This window comes from Phalacrocorax carbo, chromosome 1 (assembly GCF_963921805.1).
Source record: "Phalacrocorax carbo chromosome 1, bPhaCar2.1, whole genome shotgun sequence".
In the NCBI taxonomy this organism is placed as follows: Eukaryota; Metazoa; Chordata; class Aves; order Suliformes; family Phalacrocoracidae; genus Phalacrocorax; species Phalacrocorax carbo.
The window spans coordinates 44,257,718-44,280,325 of NC_087513.1; the positions used below are offsets into that span (position 1 = coordinate 44,257,718).

Here is a 22,608-nt window from a genome sequence, read left to right on the forward strand (position 1 = left end):
CATAGCACTACTATCCCTCCTGGCTCTTCCTTTTAACCTTTTCTTACTAATGCTTTCCAAGCCAAAGCTCAGCTGTCCTGCAGCAATACTCTATCTCCTCTCCAGCCACCTATGCTGCTTCAGACCACGTGCAAAACCTACCCAAACATATTTGGCAAGTGTCTTCCTCCTTGCACTCTTTTTTGTTACTCCCAGGTATATTGCTAACAGAACATTTAATACCTCTGTCAGGGTTTATCAAAAGAGTTTAAAAACTTGGGTGGCGCTCTGCAGCCTTGACCATTGGCCTCTTTCCCGTGACTTCAGAAGATTCATTTGTAGTGGATGCCAGGGAGGGCGTGAAGCTGTGAGTGGTAACATGAAGGTGGCTGTAGTCTCGTTTCTGGACAGTGAAGTGATGCTGTATTTTGTCTCTAACCAACTTCCTTCATTTTAAGTATGTAGAGGGAGTTTTTATTTCTGTTTACATCTGTACTGTTTGCTTTTCAAATTCTCTCTTAATCTTCGGTTTATCTCTTCTTACCTACCAAATTCTGTTATCGCTCGGTCTTGGTTGTTTTTGCATTTTTGTCTAAATGCGGATAAACTGCTATCCCTCACCATTTAATACCACTTTCTGCTACTTCTCAGCTATGCACGCTATCTAAATCTGAGAGGCTTAGCCTATCATAATGGATTTTTATTTCGTTTTCTTCCAGGAATTAATTAAATTATTCTTTTTTTCCCCCCCTTACTGGAGCTTAGAGTCACAGTGCTAACCTTCTGGCAAGGTTTTCCTCTGTAAGGTTCTACAATTAATTATACACTGCAGTCAGTGGTTTAACTAGATTACATTGTTAGGACTTGTGCCTGGAAACTCACACAAATCTGACAGTCCCGCTTTTACTGAAATACCAATTTTATCCTATTTGCTGTGCTACTGAATTGGATGCTTAAAACTTTTTTTCCTAGTGCTAGGGCCCGATTTGAAAACTTGCACGTAAATACCACAGAGCTTTGTGAAATAGCTGGATTTATCAAGAGGTATTAGCATTCAAGATCAATCCTAGAGTCCATCGTCTAGTCTGGCTTCCCCATGTGTTTTACTGTTCTTTAACTCTGCCATCATTTGACAAAAAATAACTGTGGTTTCTCTGAACTAGCTTGGTTTGACAGACAAACTAGTATCATTTCTTGCAGCAAAGTTCATTCACCTAGCTGATGGAGGGGTGCAGCATGAATAGCAAAAAAACAAACTTACAGAAAGAAGTTTGCTTGATTTTTCAAGTATTTCGTCTTGTAGTATGAGGAATTAATGCCGAGAGTGCCGTCTGTCTCCAGCTGGCAGTTGTTGGATAGGAATGATGGTGGGGCTGGGAATGGATTCAGTATCTGTGCAGCCTACTCCAAAGGCGTGATGAGAATGTTTTCTGCCACAGTTCACAGCCTCACTCTGTAAGATGGTCTGTCCCTGCTTCTCGTGTACTGCACTGTATGAGGATACAGACCGATGACTCCGCTTATCTTACTGCTGCTTGCTATTTGTGACGAAGTTCAGTCAGCATAGCTTTGGAACAGTTTACTGAGCAACCGTGCTACCTCTTTTTTTCTGTCCACGCAGGTACTCTCTAGGGCCAGATGTGAACAGTGAACGGGGTAAGTATGCCCTAGACCAACCTGTTGAGGAGTAGGGATGAAAAACAGGCGTGGAGTCAAAATGTGACGCAGTGAGGTATAAGAAGGCAGAGAAAAACCGATGCTGACAAGCCTCACATTGCTTGGGAGAGAAGGGAGGAAAGGGTGGATGCTATCAGGCAGGCTATAAATATGCCTGAGGGCCAGTTTGCAAAAAGCACAGATGCAAATCCCTTGATGGCAAATCAGTAGGGCCAGGATATGATCCCCGTACAAAAGAAGCACTTGAAGGAGACAGTTTTTCCATTATGGCCCTCGCTTTGGTGTTCACTGTGGAGGAACCTAGAGAGCATCTCGCAGTGGAGGTCTTCATTCTGGAGGATCCATTGAAATTAGAGTATTAGAAAGAAACAGAACAAATTGAGAAAGTGAAAAACAACAAACTGCCAAACTGAGTGGCAGTGGTAAAGCAGCAGATGGAATTCAGCGTAGGTAAATGTCAAGTGACTTACGCTAGGGAAAATTTTCCAAGGTAACGAGCTACCTAGGCATACCTGAGCAGCACTGAGTCTGTCAAACTAGAACGCTCCTGCGGAATGCCCACGCTGCCTCACAGTAAGAATGCCAGGGAGGGTAATGCAGAAGAATTGGATTTGTCCGTAGCTGCCTCATTAGTCCAGCCTCCACACTGGCCCTTTTGGGAATGGCCTGATTTCTGACAGGGGTGCCTCTGGTATCTTTGTATTCCTCTGGGAGAGAGCGAGCTTATGTAGTATTCCAGACATAAGCTGGCCTTGGGTGTTTTCTGTGGCGTGTCTTGGTGCCACATTGTCTTCTGGACTCCTGAACTCTCGGGGATACCCTAAGTGGGCAGCCGGGCTGCCACCGTCTTCACTAGTGGGGGAGCCACCAGGTTACCAAGCTGTCGTGCCACCTACAGTATCGTCTATCACCTTGGTAATGAAGAGCTGACCATACATATCATAAGACAGAAATAATATTGTTGGTTTAAGCTACCCTTAAGTTAACCTTAATTTATCTGAATAACCCTACCTTTGTTGGTTTTTATATTTGATACGTTTCCAGCACCTACAGAGCCTACTCATTCTTAAAGACAGCATCCTCTGACCACACTCACCTCTACGCAGCTAACTCTCATTACAGTTTAAAACATTGTTAAACACGTTTTCGTCCACACCAAAGACAATTTGGTTCCTGCCTTTCTGTATCTCCAAATGTAAGCATGCAACGAATAATTAGAAACCAAATCCAGTGGTTACTGGCTCACTGTCAGTTGGTGTCTTGTTGGTACTGGTAACAATTCGTAACTCTTCAGGGCTGTTTTTTTTTAATTAACAGCCCTCTAGCACTTATAAATTATTTGTATTTTTTGAAGGACCAATATAAAGTCAGTAAAAATGAATCAGGTCTCTGCAGTGGAACAGGCTGCCCAGAGAGGTTGTGGAGTCTCCATCCCTAGAGACATTAAAAACCCACCTGGACACATTCCTGTGCCCCCTGCTCTGGGTGTCCCTGCTCAAGCAGGGGGGTTGGACAAGATGATCTCCAGAGGTTCCTTCCAACCCCTGCCATTCTGTGTTTCTGTGATTCTCATTGTATACCTCTTGGTTAAACCATTGAACCGGCATCCTTTTGATCTAACCTCATGCAGGTGACGAGCTGCAGCAGTAGAAAAGTGCAGCGGCCACAAGACTATGTCCCCAAAGACTCATAGTTAGGGCTGACGGATCTCCTGAGAGAGCTGACTGAGAAACTTGGCCTTCGCTGAAATGCAGTAGGTGATGCATGCAGAATTTAGCATGATGGCTTTTTACAACGCTTTGTTTGAGTCATCCGTTCATTTGGCCTTTTTTTTTTTTTCTCCTGCCCCACAGTGTGTTTCAGATGGCAGACCATAACGAAGTTGCCTTGTAAAAGGAATCAGGCAGATATTTCAGGAATTTAGTACTAGTTATTAGTAGCAATCATCTGGAAGTGTCCAAAACAAACACAAACAGCCATCGATCACTGGCTGTGACATATCAGTGAGTGTAAGCAGAGGAGGGGAAAGCACTTAGAAGAGTTCAGAGTCAGCGTTTATGAAACCAAACAGACTACAAAGGGAGAGAATAGCTTAAAGAACATAAAAAATAAAATATACTTCCTATTGTTCAAACTACGTTGATATTTTATTTTAGGGAACTTACTTCAACACTACATGGCCACGCTGTAAGCATCTAGGATGAAAGCTTGGGACTGAACTTTTGTGTGAACAATTGGAACAAAATCCATGTGCCTATATTGTAATGATTTTATATAAACATGGACAATGCTTAAAAATGAATGCTGTGTTTTGCTCATTATATACATTATTTGCTGCTTCAAGGTGAAAACTGCCAGGTATGTAAGATGACATGCTTTAAATACATATTAAAAAGATGTTTTAAGTTTAAAAAGTTACTTGAAAGAGGACAAGCTGCATACTTTGGACTTTGCATACAAGCCAATGCTCAGTTTATATTATTTATTCCCAAATTAGGCATTAAGATCCAAGAGGCCTTGCCTTCTGTATTCGCTTTATTCTTGGACACTCAAAAAGGGGCGAAAGGAAACTAATTAAGAAATAGTGAATGGCTGTTTGCCTGCAAACCCCTTGATGGGTTGAAAACAAAGGAAGAAGTGTAAGACCTTTCACCACGAAACTGGTTAGGGAGAAGGAGGAAAACAGGAAAGAAGCCTCTGGAGAACAGTGCTGATTCCTGAGGAGGGGAATAAGTGGATTAAGTGGGAACAGGTGACTTGTAGAGCGTGCTTAGTTTATGGTAATACCACTCCCTTGGATTAGACAGAAATGAGAGTAGATGGGAACTCAGTGGCTGGGTAGAGACATTCCTACTGAGTAAAGATCAGATTATCAGTGAAAAAAAGATCCAGTGGTCAGGAAAAGATTAATGACATCTTTCAAACCATTAGGGATGCGTGCTTCTGGGGAGCTCGGGATAATGGGGAGCGGGAGGCAAGTGACAGAGGTCAGGGGGAGCACGCAAAGCGTGGAGGCTGCTGAGTTGCGGAGAAAGGAATTGCGGACACTGGAGAAGTCAATAGAAGATACAACTGCAGAGGGAGTAGCTCAGATGACCAGTGGTTAGGTCTGAAGGGGGAGTGGAACAGGAGAGAGAAGCAGCACATGGGTAGAAAACACAAGAAGCAAGCAGAAGGATGGGAGATGGTCTAAGGGGGCAGAAATAGGCAGCAAGTACTAGAAGGACTGCATGAGGAGCGCAGGGAACTGACGGTCCAGGGAGGGTCTCGGTGATCCGCATGGCACACAGGAGTGACTGAGAAGACTGAAAGCTGAGATGAGCAGGAGACAGAGGAGAGCCTGTTCTCTCCAGCAGTTGTGGCATGTTGGAAAGCTTGTAGTGACTTGTTAGTAAAATATGAAGGTAGTTCTTGCACTCAGTGTAGCAATTCCGAGTGCCACTCCCCAGACACACATGGGGAAATTCAGAGAGTGCTCAAGGTCCCAGGGGAAGCAGCTTCTGGGGCCCTTTGGTTATTGCGGCTATCACCCTGAATAACTGGGAACGCAATTAGACCTCAAAGCCCTCTCTTGCACAGAAAAGAATTATGTATGGTGGCTTGGGCGGAACCCTGTCCATGCGGAGCTGAGGAGAAAGGGCTGAGGAGACTGGAGGAGGATGTGAGAGCGCGCTCTGTGCTGCACATGCTTGCCGGGCAGCGAACGGGGAGGAGAGATTGAAGGGGGCAAAAAGGACTACGAGGACCTCTGTACAGAGTGCTCTGGTTACAAAGCAAAGCAATATGCTTATATAGTGATCATATGGAAAGGGAGTTGAGTAAGAAGGAATTAACCAGAGTTTTGGCATTTCAGCCAAGCTCAGTGCTGCGATGAACTGCTGGCTTGACAACTTTTGATATGGAGGATGAGGTTTTTTGCATTTCCTCCCTTTCGGCTGTAGCAGAGCCATCCTGCAGTTCTTGATGTTTCTCCTAGTCTGTAAGTCTCTTCCTGCAGTACGGCAGCGCTCACTGGGCAGCGGGGCCCTGTCTGTGCCCCCCGACAGATGTGTTGCCCCGACAGGCCGGCCCTGGGCCTCCGTGGGTCTCTGCCTCCCGACGGGGTGGGTTTGAGCTCACCAGCCAAGCCCAGGGCACTCTGCCATTCCCAGGGTGTTAAATCGTGCGTCTCCTTTTGCAGGCTTTCAGTATAAAGCACTTAAAAGGAGTCCTTGCTGCGTTCAGACTAGGCGCATCCCTTGTGTCTGAATTAATTTGTGATGGCTCTTCTCTGCCACGCTTCCTCTCTCACGCTAGAACTGACTCAATTTACAGCCCAGGCAGAATTTCCTCGCGTCGCTGTCGTTTGAGCCATTCCTACGTACTCTTGTCGGGGGGAAAAAAGTAAAAAAAGGGGCAAAGAGACGAAACGTGGGCCGGGTCTCGGAGGCCGTGCCTTGCCGCCGGGGTCCGAGCTGTGCGGCGCGGCGGCAGCCAGACCCGCGGGGAGCCCGGGAAGACCCTGGCGGGACCCCGGGATGAGGGCGGGAAGAGCCCCGAGGAGCCCGGGATAAGCCCAGCGGGAGCCCGGGCGAAGCGAAGCCGTCTGGTGCCACCTCCCGGCTCCTTCCCCGCCGCGGCCCCTCCACAGCCGCAGAGCCCTGGGGCTGGGCGGGAACCGGTGCAGGAGCGTTAGCACTGCAGTCCCCGAGGGGCACCGCTTCCGCCTCCCCCCGCCCCGTATCACTGGAAATAGATCGGCTCCTTTTTTATGCAGGGGTCTAAAGCAGCGTGATAGAAGCCCGTAGTGACAGCTCGCTTATTTTCATAGACCCCCGGCATTTTATGCAAAGAGAGCTGAGGAGGAGTTACTGGGCAATTTAGTTAACATAACGCAGCACCTATAGCAGTGGATTAAGGGGGGGGGGAAAGAACTTAGTGTGATTTGTTGCTTTTCACACAGCTGAAAAGAGAGATGAGCCGTTAACAGTTGTAGACTCATGCCCACGATATCATCAGTTGACGTAAATGTGGATCTTTATTTTTAAACAAACTCACTTTTTCGTTAAATCTTCCTTCTGGGCATAGTGACTAGTCTGTGTAGCTAGATGTGTTATTTTGTGTAAATTTTGTGTAAATGTGTATTTTGTACCAGCTGATATAATGAAGTCATGCTCTTTTCTGTGGAAGACTTGGGGTGCGGGGCTGGGTAACCGCTCAGAGAGAGCAGTAGCTCTATTTTAGCTGTCATGTAGCAACTCCCTCAGACCAGGCCTGTCCTTTTTTGATGCAGAGGCGTATCATTAAAATGGGGTTATATGATATAGACACGAACGAGGGCAATGGGGCTGTAAATTTTCTTAGTTTTCTTTTTGTGGGGGGATGAAGGGGCAGGGGGAGGCACAGCAGCCAGCTGTGCCGGGCTCCCACCAGAGGCGGTGAGGGCAGACGGGATGCACAGGATGGTGGGATCTGCAGCAGCCTCTCCCTGCGCAGAGGGCTAACCTACTAGCAAAACCACAACTGGTTTGCTAAAAGAGAAAATCAGCCAAGTGAGTCTCTGCTCAAATCGTGGAATCACAGAATCATTAAGGTTGGAAAAGACCACTAGGATCATCAAGCCCAACCGTCAAAGAACTCTGTAGTGGAACAGGTGGAGCGCAGAAAGACAGTACCAAGGAAATAAAGAAGTTCTTCTCACCCACCTCCCACCATGATATTTTTTTTTTCTCCAGCAACTAAAACAAAGGGAAAAGACCACACTGGAAGATGAATTGTGCTGTCTTGGCTAAATACTTCTACTAAGCTTTAATAGATTTGCAAAACAGACATGTAGAACCCAAGTAAGAAGGGTGAAATAATTAGAGTTGGAATGTGGGGCTTTTGTCCCTGCTGTGATTATCCCTGAGTCAGATCAGAAATATTAGACATCTAACAGGTGATGTTTTTCGAGGAAAAAATGAATAGTTCCTCCTTTCTCTAAAAGCTACATACTTTCCCTATCTAATCAGTAGTACAAAATGGGGAGGTGCTGACACAAGCAAGAATAGCCAATGACTTCATCAGTGTGGCAGCAGCTCTCCCTTTAAAGTGTGAGCAATTCATTGTGAGTTTCAGAGGTTTTGTGGTTTTTTTAAATTCTGCCATCTACGCAGGCACCTGCAGCCACCTTTAGGACTGTTCCAGCCTTACTTTAAATCCCTGCCGAGGCACAGCACAACACTACTTGCCATTACTCTCTTAACAAACCCCAACTTGCTGCTCTTACAATCAAAAAAACATGAAGCAAATAACTCTAGTCACCAGCATTTCTTACCCTTGTTGTTAGCGGCTTTGACCTAAGAACTCGAGGAAGCTCAATCACCATAGCTAAAGGTTAACATTGTGCACAGACACCACGAAGAGCGAGAACTTCTGGAAAACTTACGTGAATTGTTTCTTCTGTCCCCCACCAGACATACTGGCTATTCCTACGTGGGAAATACAGCAATTTCCCAGAGGTGACCAGCAGAGCTGCAACAAAACTAGCCTGAGATTCAAAGCAGGTGGGAAAGCGACTCCCCTGCAACACAGTTAGTTGTTTCTCCGCTCGTTGAAAATAGGCTCCACAAAAATTTCTGTAATGTTTGGGTATGGCTGTGGAGTTTTTCTTTTTTTAAACCGTACATTATGTAGTGAATTTGTGTTGTGTTTTGCTGTGACAGTTCTCCAGACTGTAGCTGGAAATTAAATTTCATCTATAAAATGTTAACGTCTCAGTTGCACAATTCAAGTGTCAGACCTACCCACTGCCCACACCACCTCATGTCAGGTTAGAGAAGCTAAAGCTACCACTAAAGGGGAAAAGTAGCTTGCCGTGTAACTAAAACTGCGGCCACCTACACCTTCCACACCGGACAGGCTTGAGGCCACAGCTGCCACGAGCCCCACGGAGGCCCAGCTGGAGCTCCTGGGACCCGTGGCTGCAGAGCATTGCAGCATGGCAGATTTGGCCACCTCTGTGTACGCTCCTGCCACGATACCACGAGCAACCCGATAGAGACAAACGGGTGCACGTTCCCTTCGGGAGGAGCTGGTGTGCTACACAGGCAGGTAAAGACCTCAAGACGCCCATAAAGAAGCTGTGGAGTTCCCAGCTGTGGAGAGTCAAGCCGCTGCCAGGATCACCCAGATCAAGTGAGAGCTAGTGTAATGATTTTTTTCATCATTGCAACTTCGTTTAACAAGAAATTAACACCTCCTGAGCAGCAGTAAAAGCCAGTAGCAAGGCATAATTCATACTGTTGCTAACTTTGGACAGTTTTTCTCTGTTCAGGAGTTTGGGTGAGATGGAGCCCTGACTTCTGACCAGTTTTGTTCTGATATGTCCCCTATCCTTCTCCATGTCAACTGTTCATTTTCTGACACGGTGTTGCCCTCCCACGTCCGGCATCGTGGCATACTTCCTCCTCGCCACCTGCTCTTCTTTGTGTAAATTTTCTCTCTACGGTCATACGTCTGGTTTGGCATTGAGCCATACCTTGACTATAAACCTCACGGTTAAGTCAGCTAGCAGGGGTAGGAGCCACCTCACGTGGAACCCACCTATGTATGATAAAGGTTCAGGAAATCATTAAAATTTCTCCTTTGACGCACATATCCTAAAGCAGGTATCTTCCCCCAAAGCATGCTTTTTTCTATTCTATAGGATGACACATAAATAGTTCCTTTCTAAAAAAGAAATGAGAGGACTCTTGTTCTATGACAACACATTCACTCCTAAAAGACCACCAAATGGACAGTGGCTGAGCAGGTAAGACTCACACCCATTAGTTTAATGTTCACCTGAGCACAAACCAAAGTCAAGCATGGAAGGCATTTCTAAAGGAGAGAAATGCCAAGACACACACGCACGTTTTGTACTTGGTGCTGAGCAAACAAATGCACCTACAGAGCATGAATTATAACCGCTCTTTTTTGGAATCTGGCATGGAAATAGCAGAAGTCCGAAAATGGTATGTAGTAGCAACTGGGGAGATCCAGAGGGAGATGAGGTGGGGCAAAAATGAAGTTCCAGCTCCAGTCTTTTCTTCTAGGTAACTGCGACTGTCTAGAGCCATTAAGGTCAGGCAGTCCTTACACGGCCACGCCGCCTCCACCCTCCCCGCACTCTGCTGCCGCAGCTGCTTTCCCACTCCGCTCTCTGGGCTATGGCTTCCTTCACAGCTGGGGCTGGTTCTGGGCATGCCCTTTGCCTCTTAGCTCTCCAGCACCAGCTACTTCCGTGCCTCCATGGGTATCTGATGTTAATTCTGGGACATCGAGATCCCCTTCCACACTGTGACAAGTCCCCTAAAATCTAAGCTGCTGTTTTGAATTACCATTTAAGCCACTCGTCGCTTAAGGAAGCTTGCCAGTCAGCAGTCAGGAATAATAGACATCTCCTATGCAAACTGTCTCCCAAATAATAAAACAGTCCTCCACCACCCGTTTTCTCTCTGTGGCAGCTGGATTTTCTGGGTATGTGTTTGATGTGCAAGACGATCAGGGCAGTAAGACGGTGACACAAGTTTAGCAATTGCTTTGTGAGATTCGGTTAATACCACGTAAGAAATGGTTCTCAGATTCTGCACACAGACAGGTTTATGTAAAATATATAAACATTTGTCCAGGTTGTTACAGATTGCATAAATATGGCATTTTTACTGATGCATTTACAGATGTGCATGTACAACGATGTGCAAATAATCACAATTTGATTACAATCTTTGAAAGGTACTTGAACTTTGCATCCAAGTAACACAATGAAGAAAAATGCCCACCGAAGAATTTAAATAGCAAACTTATAACATGGTTTAAATTTGTAACAAATTTCAATGTCTTCTCAGTAAAACTTTCACACATTTAAAATAGTTTGTATTCATTTTATTTGTATATGTCAAAATACATTTTTTTTCCAAAATAGTGGGTTTTGCAACTAGTTTCATGCAGATACAAGGTCTGCTCAGTACTACCAATAAAATCAATATAGCACAGTAGCCATTCATTTTTTAGATATAAAGAATAAATAACCTAAATATAAAACACTAAAATATTAGAAACATGTATTTAATCATTCACAGGCACCCAAACTTTACCAAGTATAATCCAGAATATGCCTAACTGTCTTGTAACAGAAGTCAATACGTTGCAGCCATTCAATTCTTTATTTTACGTTAGCGTAAGACAATGGAAGTCCCTATGGTTCAGACCCACCTCTCATACAGATCAATTACAATACGGTATCTCAAACTATCCGTGTACCTTTAAAATCAAGAATCCTGAGCTTGGTAGTAAGAGCATAACCTTACATCTTCAAAAAACCAATCAAGAGAGAGAGGACATCACGTCTTCCTTACCAAAACATAGCCCACCCCCGTAAAACTAACCCCCGCCCCCCAAGTAGGCAGTAGAACACAATGACCTTTTTAAATGAAGGGGTACAAATTCACATTTAATATAGTATACAATATAATCATTAATACAATAGCTACTACAAGCTTTTACAATGTACAATTTGTTTTAATGGCTGATCCGTTCAGTGGTTTTAGGCAATAAGCTATGTGCCACCAGGATGTCGTATTTTGAATGGTTTAGTGAAAATATAAAAGCTGTTTCTAACAAAAGCGATCTTCACTTAAGTAACTTGTTTTATTTTTAAAGGCCACTGAAATGTATAAAATGGTCTGACACGACGGTGTTATCAAATCGGATGCCTTCTCGCATGGCAACAACAGTGCATATAAACGGTAATGTGAGTGTAATGGGTTATGGTTTTCAAATGATTTAGTACATTACTTTGGCTAGCACAACAGTTTTGGACAGCACTCAGATAAATACAGGTATGTGAAATGTAGTGAAGCAGTTATATTTATGCAATTTTTTATTATGGTGAACACTATCAAATGAAAAAAAATGGGAGGAAAAGATAATAATAAAGTATTTTATATAGTTTAGACCTTTTGTAAAGATAGGGCTCCATACAATGTACAATGTCTAAATTCTTTATACCATAAAAATTAATGAACTTTGTTAAACACACTATTCTGGAGTAGCCTAATTTGCATTAACAGCCATTTGCAATAGGGAAATATATTCAAGCATGCCACGTGGTGGTCTGAAAAATCAAACCAGTACACATTTATATATACAGCATCACTCAGTACCTGCTCAAATGAATGTGACGGTTACAGGATCTAACATCTTTCACTACAAACGTCTTTTTTTTTTTTTTAAAGTGACCGATAAAGGCAGAAAACAGGACTCTTAAAGTATTTCTAGTTTCAACTGACTTTTAAAGCATTTTGTATAGGAAATAAATGCATATTGCACAAACAGTGAAAGCAAATGTTCCACCAAACATCTCTGTTCCAGGTGGTTGGACAATACAACTCTAGGTAGCTACACAAATAGGTAATTTAAAAGGGTGTGTGGTCTCTGCAAATGGTAAAGCTGTGAAAACACTGTACAAGAAAATCTGGTACATGAATAATTAGAAGGGGGGAAAAAAAATCCAAACTTAATATTTAAAGAAGAACTGAGCATAGAAAAAAACTGGGAATTGTGGCACAACAAAAACATCATTGAGTAACTGTCTTCTGTGAGAGCTGAAAGCTTTTGATGATGTAAAAGTGTTTATGTACAACTAAGGCTTACTGGTTAAATATCTGAGGCGTATCTGGCCTTGAACACTTTCCTTATTATGCTGTAGCTGTAAACAAGATTTCTCAGTCATTTCATCTTCTCAGCAGCTGCATTTTAACACAAACAATGATCTTGATACAAAAACACACACAGGTAAGAGGGCGTTTGGCAGGATATCTGAAAATGACAGTCTCCAAGGGATCTTCCCACACTTCCAGTGACTGCCATACTATGGTCCACTGGAGTTACTAGCGATGTGCAATACCGTTATTTGCTGCTGGAGTCAACCCTTTATTTGGAAAGTTTGCTTATAACTCTGATCAAGGCCCCATTTTCATCTTTTAGCCTCTGGTTGTCTGCCTTCAGGTCTGGTAGCATCTATGAAAAATGAAACATGATCGTTATTTGCTATTATAACCCAAGTAAAAGCAGCGAGACAAGACAAGTGCTGGGGATAAAAACCTTTACTCAGCTTAAGCACCTCGGCAGCTCTCCCCCTTCACATCAGCAGTTCAGAAAAATCTCACCTTTTAGCATGACACAGTTAAGAGTTACAGATTAGGAGTTTTAATTTGCTTGGATTAGATGCACCAGATCTCGGAGGTGCAGGTGACAAGCTTTAACAAAAGCATTTAGAGTAGCGTGAGGAAAGTAATGAAATGCTTCAAATCTCAGTGCAAAACAAACACACAAAAAAAGCTAATTATCAACAACTGAAAGAGGCTTGTCTCTACTGCACTTGCACAGTTTCAAAAAAACATGCTGCGGCTAAGCATATCTACCACTGTGCTCCTGGATGATTTCATCCCGATCAGATACAGTGTGATTCAGCTCATTAGCTCATAGCATTAATCTTCCTACCACTTCCAAACTCATGTTGAAGCACACATCCTATAATTTGAGATCATATCCCTGAATAGCTTGGTTCACACGAGATCAGATCATTGGAAGAGATCACTGCAACACCAGGCTGCATACTCAGGCATACAAGTTAGGAGATGGCAAGTTAAGGTTGCCACAGGAGATGGGTGACACAAGAGCACAAAAGCTGGAGGGCAGAAGCCAAGTGAGGTGAGAGTTGGACAGGATCAGACAGGAAAGGAGGACGAGTCAGTGCACAGAGGTTTCTACTGGAAGAATACAACTTGTCAGAGAAACCAGGAGTAAGCTCAGCAGTTCTCCATATCTACGTTCACACACTGATAACAAACCACGTATAATACTCGTGGCTAAATTACGTGTATGGTTTCTACTAGCAGCAGGTTTACACAGGATGTAACAGCCTATTCCTGCAGAGCAGTTATTCAGTAGCCTCGGGTGCCAGTGCATGCAAGAGATCTGTCCAGCTGGTGACCTATGTAACAACTGCTATGTAATTTTTCGTGATGAAATTTCCTTGCTGATGGTTTTGGTTTTGTGTTGGTTTTTTTTTTTTCATTTTATTCAAACAAAATTATACTTTCAACCCCATGATATTCAGAAAGAACTGAGAAGTTTAAAAATGCAGGGTTAATTAACTGTGCATTACACCAGAGGCGTCATTTACCCATTTCCTCCACAGGAGTCCTGCCCACACTCAGTCCACCAAACAGCAGACTCCCTCACCGAGTGAGACATGATGGTGCACTGGAGATGACTGAGGTTATAGGACCTCTAGTTTATTTACCTGGCAATATCAGAGTATGCGAAATGAAGACAACAGGGGATCGTAAGAGGAAAAAAGGTGGTCTCCACAGTTACAGAAAGTAAAAAATCATTCCGCTAACCTGGATTCCAACTAAGCTCCACAATGGAGCTTAGCGCAAGCCACCTAAATCGAGCTCTTTGTGGAGTCACAGGGAAGATCCCATTACAGTCAAGCGAGAACTGTGCTCTGATCAGTAAGTGCTGTAAAATGCTGAGTACTTTCAAAAACCACGTCAAGGTGTTTGAAATCGGGCAACACAAGTAATGATTTGGCAGTTTTCAAGTATGACCTCAGTTAAGTTTTCTAAGCTGTGAAAACCAACTACTGCTGCCTGAGGTGGACGTGCTGGGGTCATACCCAGGTAACACCCGCGCGCACCATGCACTTGCGCGTGCACCTGTAATATTAGGATAAACGCGGGGTTGTTCTATGACAGGTATCTGCAGACAACGAAACAGCCACTTGTTCAGGCAAAGCAACCAACACCGTTCCTTCCTCCTTGCTGTCCTGCTGTGGACTTCATACCAAAGATCCTGGGCGAAGACACAGCAGCCTTCAGCTAGCCGTGCACGAGGAACCAAGGGGGTCTGGTTCTGTTCTTGTTAAATGGGTATCTCGACAAGTGTTGTCATGTATGCTTTCCAATGAAACCTCAAAGTAATTCCAGGAATGTCACAGTCCTCTTTTAATTTACTGACTAGGGAGCTGCAGCCCGTAATGCTTAATTACATACAGGCAGACCCAGAGTGGTATATTTTCTGGTGAACTATTTTAACAAAAAGGCCGCTGTTCAAAATTTAGAGCTTTAATAGAATCCAGTGCCATTATATGTCTGCAAAACTCTGTAGATAGATTTTAATCTTGATTAAAGTAATAGATAGAATAGGTATTAAGAAAATATTTTCTCTTTTCTTATGAGTCTGCTAAAGAATAGAGGAAGACTGGTAGGAGACAAAAGCAGTTATGAGTAATAGGAGATTGATCAGGAAGGATAAACTCAAGTAGCCTGAAATACTTATGCTTCTCATCTATACTAATCTCCACATACTTTAAACCTAGCCAAAGACATTTATACAATTTTTTGGAGCAGTGTATTCCTATGGCACTCAAACCTCTCATGAGGTGACACCAAACACCTTTCATGTGCAGAGGCAGGGGAAAAAAGCTTTGCTGTAAATTCAGTAAAATTACAGTTACATACTGTACTTCACACTTTGAATTCCAATTTGATTCTCACTAAAATACCAAAGTATCTTCCTGTGATGACATTCCTGAATAAGATTATACATGCACTATTTTGCTTACCTGTATTATAAGATGTGATGGTTTTGGCTGGGGTAGAGTTAGTTTTCTTCATAGTAGCTAGTATGGGGCTATGTTTTGGATTTGGGCTGGAAACAGTGTTGGTAACACAGAGATGTTTTTGTTTCTGTTGAGCAGGGCTTACACAGAGTCAAGGCCTTTTCTGCCTCTCACCCCACCCCACCAGCAAGTAGGCTGGGGGTGCACAAGAAGCTGGGAGGGGACACAGTTGGGACAGCGACCCCAGCTGACCCAAGGGATGTCATGCTCAGCATATAAAGCTGGGGGAAGGAGGAAGAAGGGGGATATTTGGAGTGATGGTGTTGTGTCTTCCCAAGTAACTGTTATGCGTGATGGAGCCCTGCTTTCCTGGAGATGGCTGAACACCTGCCTGCCCATGGGAAGTAGGGAATGAATTCTTTGTTTTGCTTTGCTTATGCACGTGGCTTTTGCTTTACCTGTTAACCTGTCTTTACCTCAGCCCACGAGTTTTCTCACTTTTACCTTTCTGATTCTCTCCCCAATTCCACCAGGGGGGAGTGAGCGAGTGGGTGCGTGGGGCTTAGTTGCTGGCTGAGGTTAAACCACAACATATGACTAGTAACTTTGCACTGTTGTTGTTGAGCAAATAATTATTCAATAATCACCTGACATATGTGGAGCCAACTCAGATCTGTACAGTAATAATAATGTCTGTGTTTGCTGGAGGATTTAACAGTTTTTACATACAAAATAGCTTTGTAAATTATGATTACAAAAAGCTCATGAACTGTTAAGGTACCTGTCCAGATTAATTGGGCACACTGCTATGGTTAAGCTACCATCATAATGTCAAACCTCCCTGCTGTGTTTCCATTGCTTTTCTTTTGCTAGCCAGGCTCCTCAAGCTCCACAATGATATGCCATTGAAAAATCCCCCTACAAAAAGGAATACTGAATTGTTTTCTGTGGGTTAACACCCTGAACTGGCTTACCATGGTTAAAGGAATGCCAGTGCTAGCAAAAAAAGATGGTATGTACGTGTGGCTGCGGACAGCAGTCATTAGATTAGCTCAGCTGTGTTGAAAAACCACATTGTTAGCTGAAGCTGATGTAAGACAGGCTGCCCTAAAGGGACAGCTCTCCCTTCACATGCAGCAGTATGCTCCTGCTGCTTTCTGTGTGTTAGTTTAGTTATTCAACAACACTGGGGTGAGATGGATCAAGTAATACAATGAATAAAAGGATTTGTTTTCATCCAGGTCAGTAAGCTGCCTTGACTCACTCAGCAAGGGTTAACACAAGGGAATGCTGAGGAATGCAGGGCCTGGACCAGGAACAACCTTTCTATCCACATCCTATTGTTAGACCAACTCCAGGAAGACATGAAGCCAAAGGATAAACCTGTTTACTTCATGCCTTTTAGTGGGGAAAACCTGAGACTGGACTTTGTGAGCAGGATGAAAAAACCTAGGCTTATTGCCTTGCTTCTAAGCGGGCAGCGGGGTAGGCGAGGGGAAGCAGTTTAGCAGGAGTCACTGTGCAGAAGGAAATTTTTATTTTTTCACCTACAGATCTTAAAAGCTCACTGAAACCTCCACCCCATACAGCTGTTATATAAGAGAAGGAAGAAAGGCATATAGATTTAGTGTGGAATGAAACCACATTTTGTGTGGTTTCACAGAAGTTTTGAATCTTCAGTGGGTTTCTGAAACAGCCCTGCTGTTCAGAATACAAACTGGTATTTTTTCCCAATATGAAACTCAAAACAGTTCATACCTTTAACAAAAGGGGACTGAACCAGATCACCCAGTAAGTATGAACCAATCTGACACACTAGGCAGGTTTTTTGTGGCTGTGTTTGTACAGTCCTTGCATGATAGGATTCTGGTCCACGACTGGAATTCCTACATATATAGCAATATAAATCAATAATCTTAACTCAGTGCTAAAACTGGATGTTTTAAGCTGTCTAGATAAAAATAAGGATTGGCCAGAACCACACAGGAATATGTGAAAATATTAATCGACTTGAAACTCTTGATACATTTCTGAAAGGAAAGACTTTGGGCCCCTCTCAACACTAAACCGCACAAATGTTAGAAGTAAAGTTGCTAATGCAACTGTTTAGGAATGCACAGTACTGAAACCACTTCTCAAACATTCTTTAGTTGAGACTAGATTTGTATCAATTCTATGCACTTCAGTTATACTGCAGTAAGAAAGCTCAATTCTTTATTTCAATTTATTCAAAATCTAGAGGCAGATCTATTTGAGCATTTACTCAAGCATAAAAACAAGGGAGTGACTTCACTGTATCCTAGTGCGAACTCAAATCCTTTCAATTCTTGCCAAGGTTTTAACATGTCAAAGGTCTCCTGGATCATCGCCAATTTATCTTCAAGTAAGGGAGGACAAGCTTCAGTGCTAGTTAGGACAATACCACACCATACCAACACATCTGCGACACCTGCAGTTGGTACACCGGACACCATGCTTTAGCCACACTTCCAGAACCGAGCAGCAGTAAGTCAGTTTCTGACACACAAGTGTTAATAGTCAAATTCTACCCAAGCACAAACTGAATGTCAGCACCTGCCTGGCTACACAAAGGAGAAGGCAGAAATTACAAGTCCACAGAGCGCAGTTGCCTACAGGACCCTGACAGCTTGGCAACCACCCGGGTCAAGGCCCTATTCTCAGTCACCAGTCGCTCATTTATGAGTCTCAAAGATTGAATCTGCTTTATTTGTTGCAGGTGCTGCAGGAATCAAAGAAATAGGAGAGAAAACGAGAAAAAAAAACATGTATATTATGTTTAAAAGAACTAGAGATGAGCAGAATTGAAAGAAAACTTGAAAAATTGAAAAGACAGTCCTGTTTAAAGTAGATAAGTCTCTCTGAAAGGAAAGTATCAAACAAGTGGCACATTCTTGAAAAGCAATCTAAGAACCAGCAGTGATTCGTCACAGCTTTCCAAAACAGTTCAGGATACATTAACAATGAGAGCTATTCCTGGAATTCTTTACTTGACATCCTAATTGCACAAACTAAATCTCCTATTCAAAAGTCTGTAAATAATGACACATTTAACATATACTTTTACACAGCGGTGCAACAAATGATAGGAAGACTATTTAATCTTTAATTCAAAACTTTCACATATTGCTTATTGAAAGTAAGCTTTTGAGATAAGGCAATATATTTGCATTCTCTATGTTTCTCGGAAGCCCAACCTTTCCTAACAGGAATTTACAGGTTGATGATAGAAGCTCACATCCTGTCTTCCACTCTTAGACACAATTATTTTCCTATAACACAGTTTGCTTTCTACAGATTTCACTTCTCAAGACCCCTCAAGGGACCAGACATTGTGTCCTCCCTTACAGCAAACTATCTTAGCATGAATCCAAGGGAACTAGAGGCATTGTGGTTGCCTTCTGCCTACATCTGCCTGTCAGCTTCAATTATTTCAACAAAACTTCATGCATGTATTTTAATAAAAACTATTTGCAAGTTAATGCCGCTTCCAAGCACCAGAGGGAGCTCAAAAACGAGCCTGAAAGGAAACTTCTTATTAATCAATGACAAATACCAAATGTCTTCTTTAACATTTTGGAGTGAAAAAATGTTTTCTGTTTCGTCATGTTCCACTAGTTTTCTAGTCATACTTTAATTCTATCAGTTTTGGTTAACCCTGTCCAATATTGCATCCAAGGGCATAATACAAAACAAACCTGCCAGATTTCTCACCCTTCTTAATCATATCAGAGGATTTAACATAGACAGACCAGGAAAAGAGAAAAGTCATACCATGACTGGTTAAAAAACCAGCCAGAAAAGTATTAAAAAAGTATTTTCCTTCTGGGATTCAGTTTATATGCAGTTAAAAAAAACCAAAGGGAAATCAGTGGATGTGGTAAACGGTACATATTTATCAATGTCTGAAATCTATCCACTGCTTTTTGTTAACTGAAAACTGATTATTATTCACTCTATAGAAATGAAAGTTTTGATAATGGTAACATGCTGTCTAATACATAATTTAAAGAGCATGAGATAAAGGTTGAAGGACCATTTAATGCTTGCATACCTATGGAATTATATGCTACCATTATTTTTAAGTGAATAAAATACAGAGCATCACATCAAAAACATAGATTGCAATTCCATCTTGATTAGATCAAGATATGTTTCACTCCAACCATCTCTGAATGTTTCTCGTTGGCCAATGTGTTACAGAAGCACAAGTCTCAGCACATTGTTAGAAGTCCTACATGTGTGACTGCTTATGCTGGCGTAACAGCTTCGCTACAAGCTACATGACATGAGAGATTTTGAAATGCAGCTATAACTTAGTTATTTTCTAATGAAATTATAGAGACCAGTAATACTGCCAGACTACATGTTGCCCTGACATAGTCATACACTTTGTTATTAATGGTTTAATGTGTAATAGTTTACTTACTTTCAGTTCCTCTTCCATTTCAGATATCCTTCTTTCTAGAGCTCTTCTTTCCTAAATCAGAAGACATGTGTTAACACTGAACAATACAATTTTTGAAAAAATTACTGCTTGTAAATACTGTGGTAACAGTGAAATACTTCAAGTTTCAAAGATCATACAACCAAAAGCATAGTGTGGACAGGAAACTTGTGATGGCAGTGATATATAGAAACTCTGTCAATACGGAATTTTAATATCTGAGGAGGAAGAGATATAGAAATGTACATCAAGTCCTACAAAATATACCCCTTCCTTTACACAAATTTAGACAGGCTGTAAGTACCATTTGTTTGGATTTATTTCTCATGAGCTGGACTTCTGTGATAGCTTAATATACAAGAAATGCAGAAAATTATCAGAAACAAAAAGGAATATTAAAAGAAAGCAGCACAAAAGCATAAGTTTTCGTAGACAAGCAAACGTAACTGAAACGTCCGTCTCAGCTCAGTGGGATCTGTCCACACTATAAACTGCAACGTAGTGTAGATATGCCCAAATTTACAGTAAAGGAGTTCAGCTGAGCACCAAAGATACCTAGCTACACCTGCTTCTTGAGCAAATGTTTCCTGAATATTTTCTGCGTTTCTAGTATAGGTTGTTTTTTTTTTGGGGGGGGTTGTTTTTTTGTTACCTGAGAAGCAGGAGAAATTATCCTTTGTAGAGAACTTCAGGTTGTTTTGGTTACAGTACCCGAGCCAGCGTATTGAAAGTTAGCTTAGGGTTTTCTTTACTATGCTGCAGTCTGCAGTGCAGACACACTAGCATATTTCTAAATGGCATTATTTTGTTCATTCCTAATTTTCAACGCATCTGACAGATGAATAGCTAATGCAATAGACTTCAGGGATTTGTAGCTTGATTGCTTGCTTTCCTGTGTCAGACAATGCAGTGTGTCTCATTTAAAAGCAGCTGCGGTTATCAGTACTCTACATTCAGATTTTTTCCAGAGTGTGAAAGGCAAAAGCAACAGATTATTGCGAAGTGGACATATGCATCTGCATACAACGGTGTTACGCAAACAGCAAGCAGCATTGACTGAGGTGTGTAAAACTTTGGTTAGATCATACCGCCCAGTAGATACTGACTCTTGCCGGTCACCTTTCAGATATAAATCATTTGAATTTAGTTTAATCATAGTGCAGTTATACCCCAACATTTTCCCATTTTAGCAAACAACTTTAAAGGTTTATCAAAGTAACAGATTACTGCAGTTGTTAGTACTTAATGTACTTTACTCCTTCGAGTTAAGACTTTCCCCGTAACTGACTGACAGTAATGGGCATAAGAAGTACTAGCGAGTTAACTGCAGTAAGCAAGTGACTAACAAAAAAACCCACGCCATCTTACATTGCTTAGAATTGTACCAGTTACTTACTAGCTTTGTAGAATAACATGTATTACCAGTGTTCTTATATTAAGCAATATTTGATAATTCCTGCGATTACCAAAAGATGATAAAATAAATCTCAAAATTTCAAATGGTTAAAAATCGTTAGTCTTTTTGATGCATTTGCTTAACTAGCATGTTGTGCTTGACTGAGAACAACCATTAGCAATAAAAGCCAATTAAATAAAATACTTTTTTTCCATTAACTTTGTATGATTCACATTATATAAAAGAAATATTTAAATGGACTGGCCAAGATATAAGATTTATTGTAAAAAGTACTGTTCTGATTAGATGAAGCTATGCTGCTCTTTTTCCTGAACTGCTTACTCTTTTACAAACTGGCTTGAGGAATGCCAACAAAATAACACATTGCCATTTCACTGGGAAGATTTGCCGGTATTATTAGATTAGTCCGTGGACTCAAAGAAAGGGGTTGAAATTTATGCCATCTACAATTTTATGATGTACTTCAACAACTCTATAAGGTACATTTGTAACCCTCAAAATGGAAAAAATACATGCTAGTCTCTCAGCTTATAAAATAGCAATAGCTCATTTGTATTTATTAAAGCAACTAGGAACCACAGTCTTTGTGCTGTGAGATTGAGGTACGGGTATACACACAGATGAAAAACTGACCCCAGAGTTATAAAACTATTATGAAGTAAAACCACATTATATACCTACGTATATTCGTAAATTCAGTAATAGCAAAAAATACACCTCTCCACAACCCAAATTCCCAGATGATTAATTCTAAATTTGGAGAGAACTGGTTAAAGGTACCTACAATTCTGAATTCTGATCAGACAGAAACCTTGCAGTTTGAGTTTTATTATCACATCATATGAAATTTTGCAAAAGACATTTAGCGTACTTCTCAGAGTGACAGGCAGTTAACGAAACCCTTACTTTTGCCTATGTATTGCTATGACCTTGCAACTGTGATCCGATCGGTACCCCCATCCCTATGGGAAGAGCCCCTTTCTGGTAAACAGTTCTCAAATGCACAATATTGAGAATGCATCACCAAATCACATCATGGAAACCCACTTCTGAAAGCCAAGTTAAAATAAAATTCAAAGACAGTGTTTTCTAAATTTTATTACTGCGCAATTCTGGTTTTAATAAATGTTCCCATCTTCTTTACTGAGAAGGTATATTTCAGCTTGAAAATGTCATAGTTCAAAGATGCCATAGGTTTTTCTCTGCCAGCCTTTCTTTTCTTCCAATTTATTCTCACCACTTTACTCTCCCCCTCCCCTTTCTCTATGTAATTTTGATGATCATCTTAAGTTTTATATTTTATATATTATAGATAAAAATATTATTGAATTTATTAAAAAAACAGTTTTATATTATCTTTATATAATATGAAATATATTTATATAAGTGTATATATTATATGAAACATATATTCAGTTTTAGATTGTTTTGTTATAAAAC

The 22,608-nt window shown here is 41.7% G+C and overlaps 1 protein-coding gene across 3 annotated transcripts in view; it reads right to left on the bottom strand.

The window, feature by feature from the left end:
- Positions 1-10,523: 10,523 nt before the first annotated feature.
- PPP1R12A (protein phosphatase 1 regulatory subunit 12A) overlaps positions 10,524-22,608 on the bottom strand; it is a 123,894-nt gene continuing 111,809 nt past the window's right edge. For 2 of the 3 annotated variants that reach the window (XM_064450140.1, XM_064450124.1), the window contains 2 exons: positions 19,734-19,784; positions 16,807-18,026 (listed from right to left, as the gene is read on the bottom strand). In XM_064450140.1, coding sequence (XP_064306210.1) covers positions 17,892-18,026; positions 19,734-19,784 — 186 coding nt within the window. In that variant the 3' untranslated portion in view covers positions 16,807-17,891. Of the gene's footprint in view, positions 12,676-16,806; positions 18,027-19,733; positions 19,785-22,608 lie in introns of those variants that run through there. The other variant, XM_064450133.1, reaches the window with a different exon arrangement.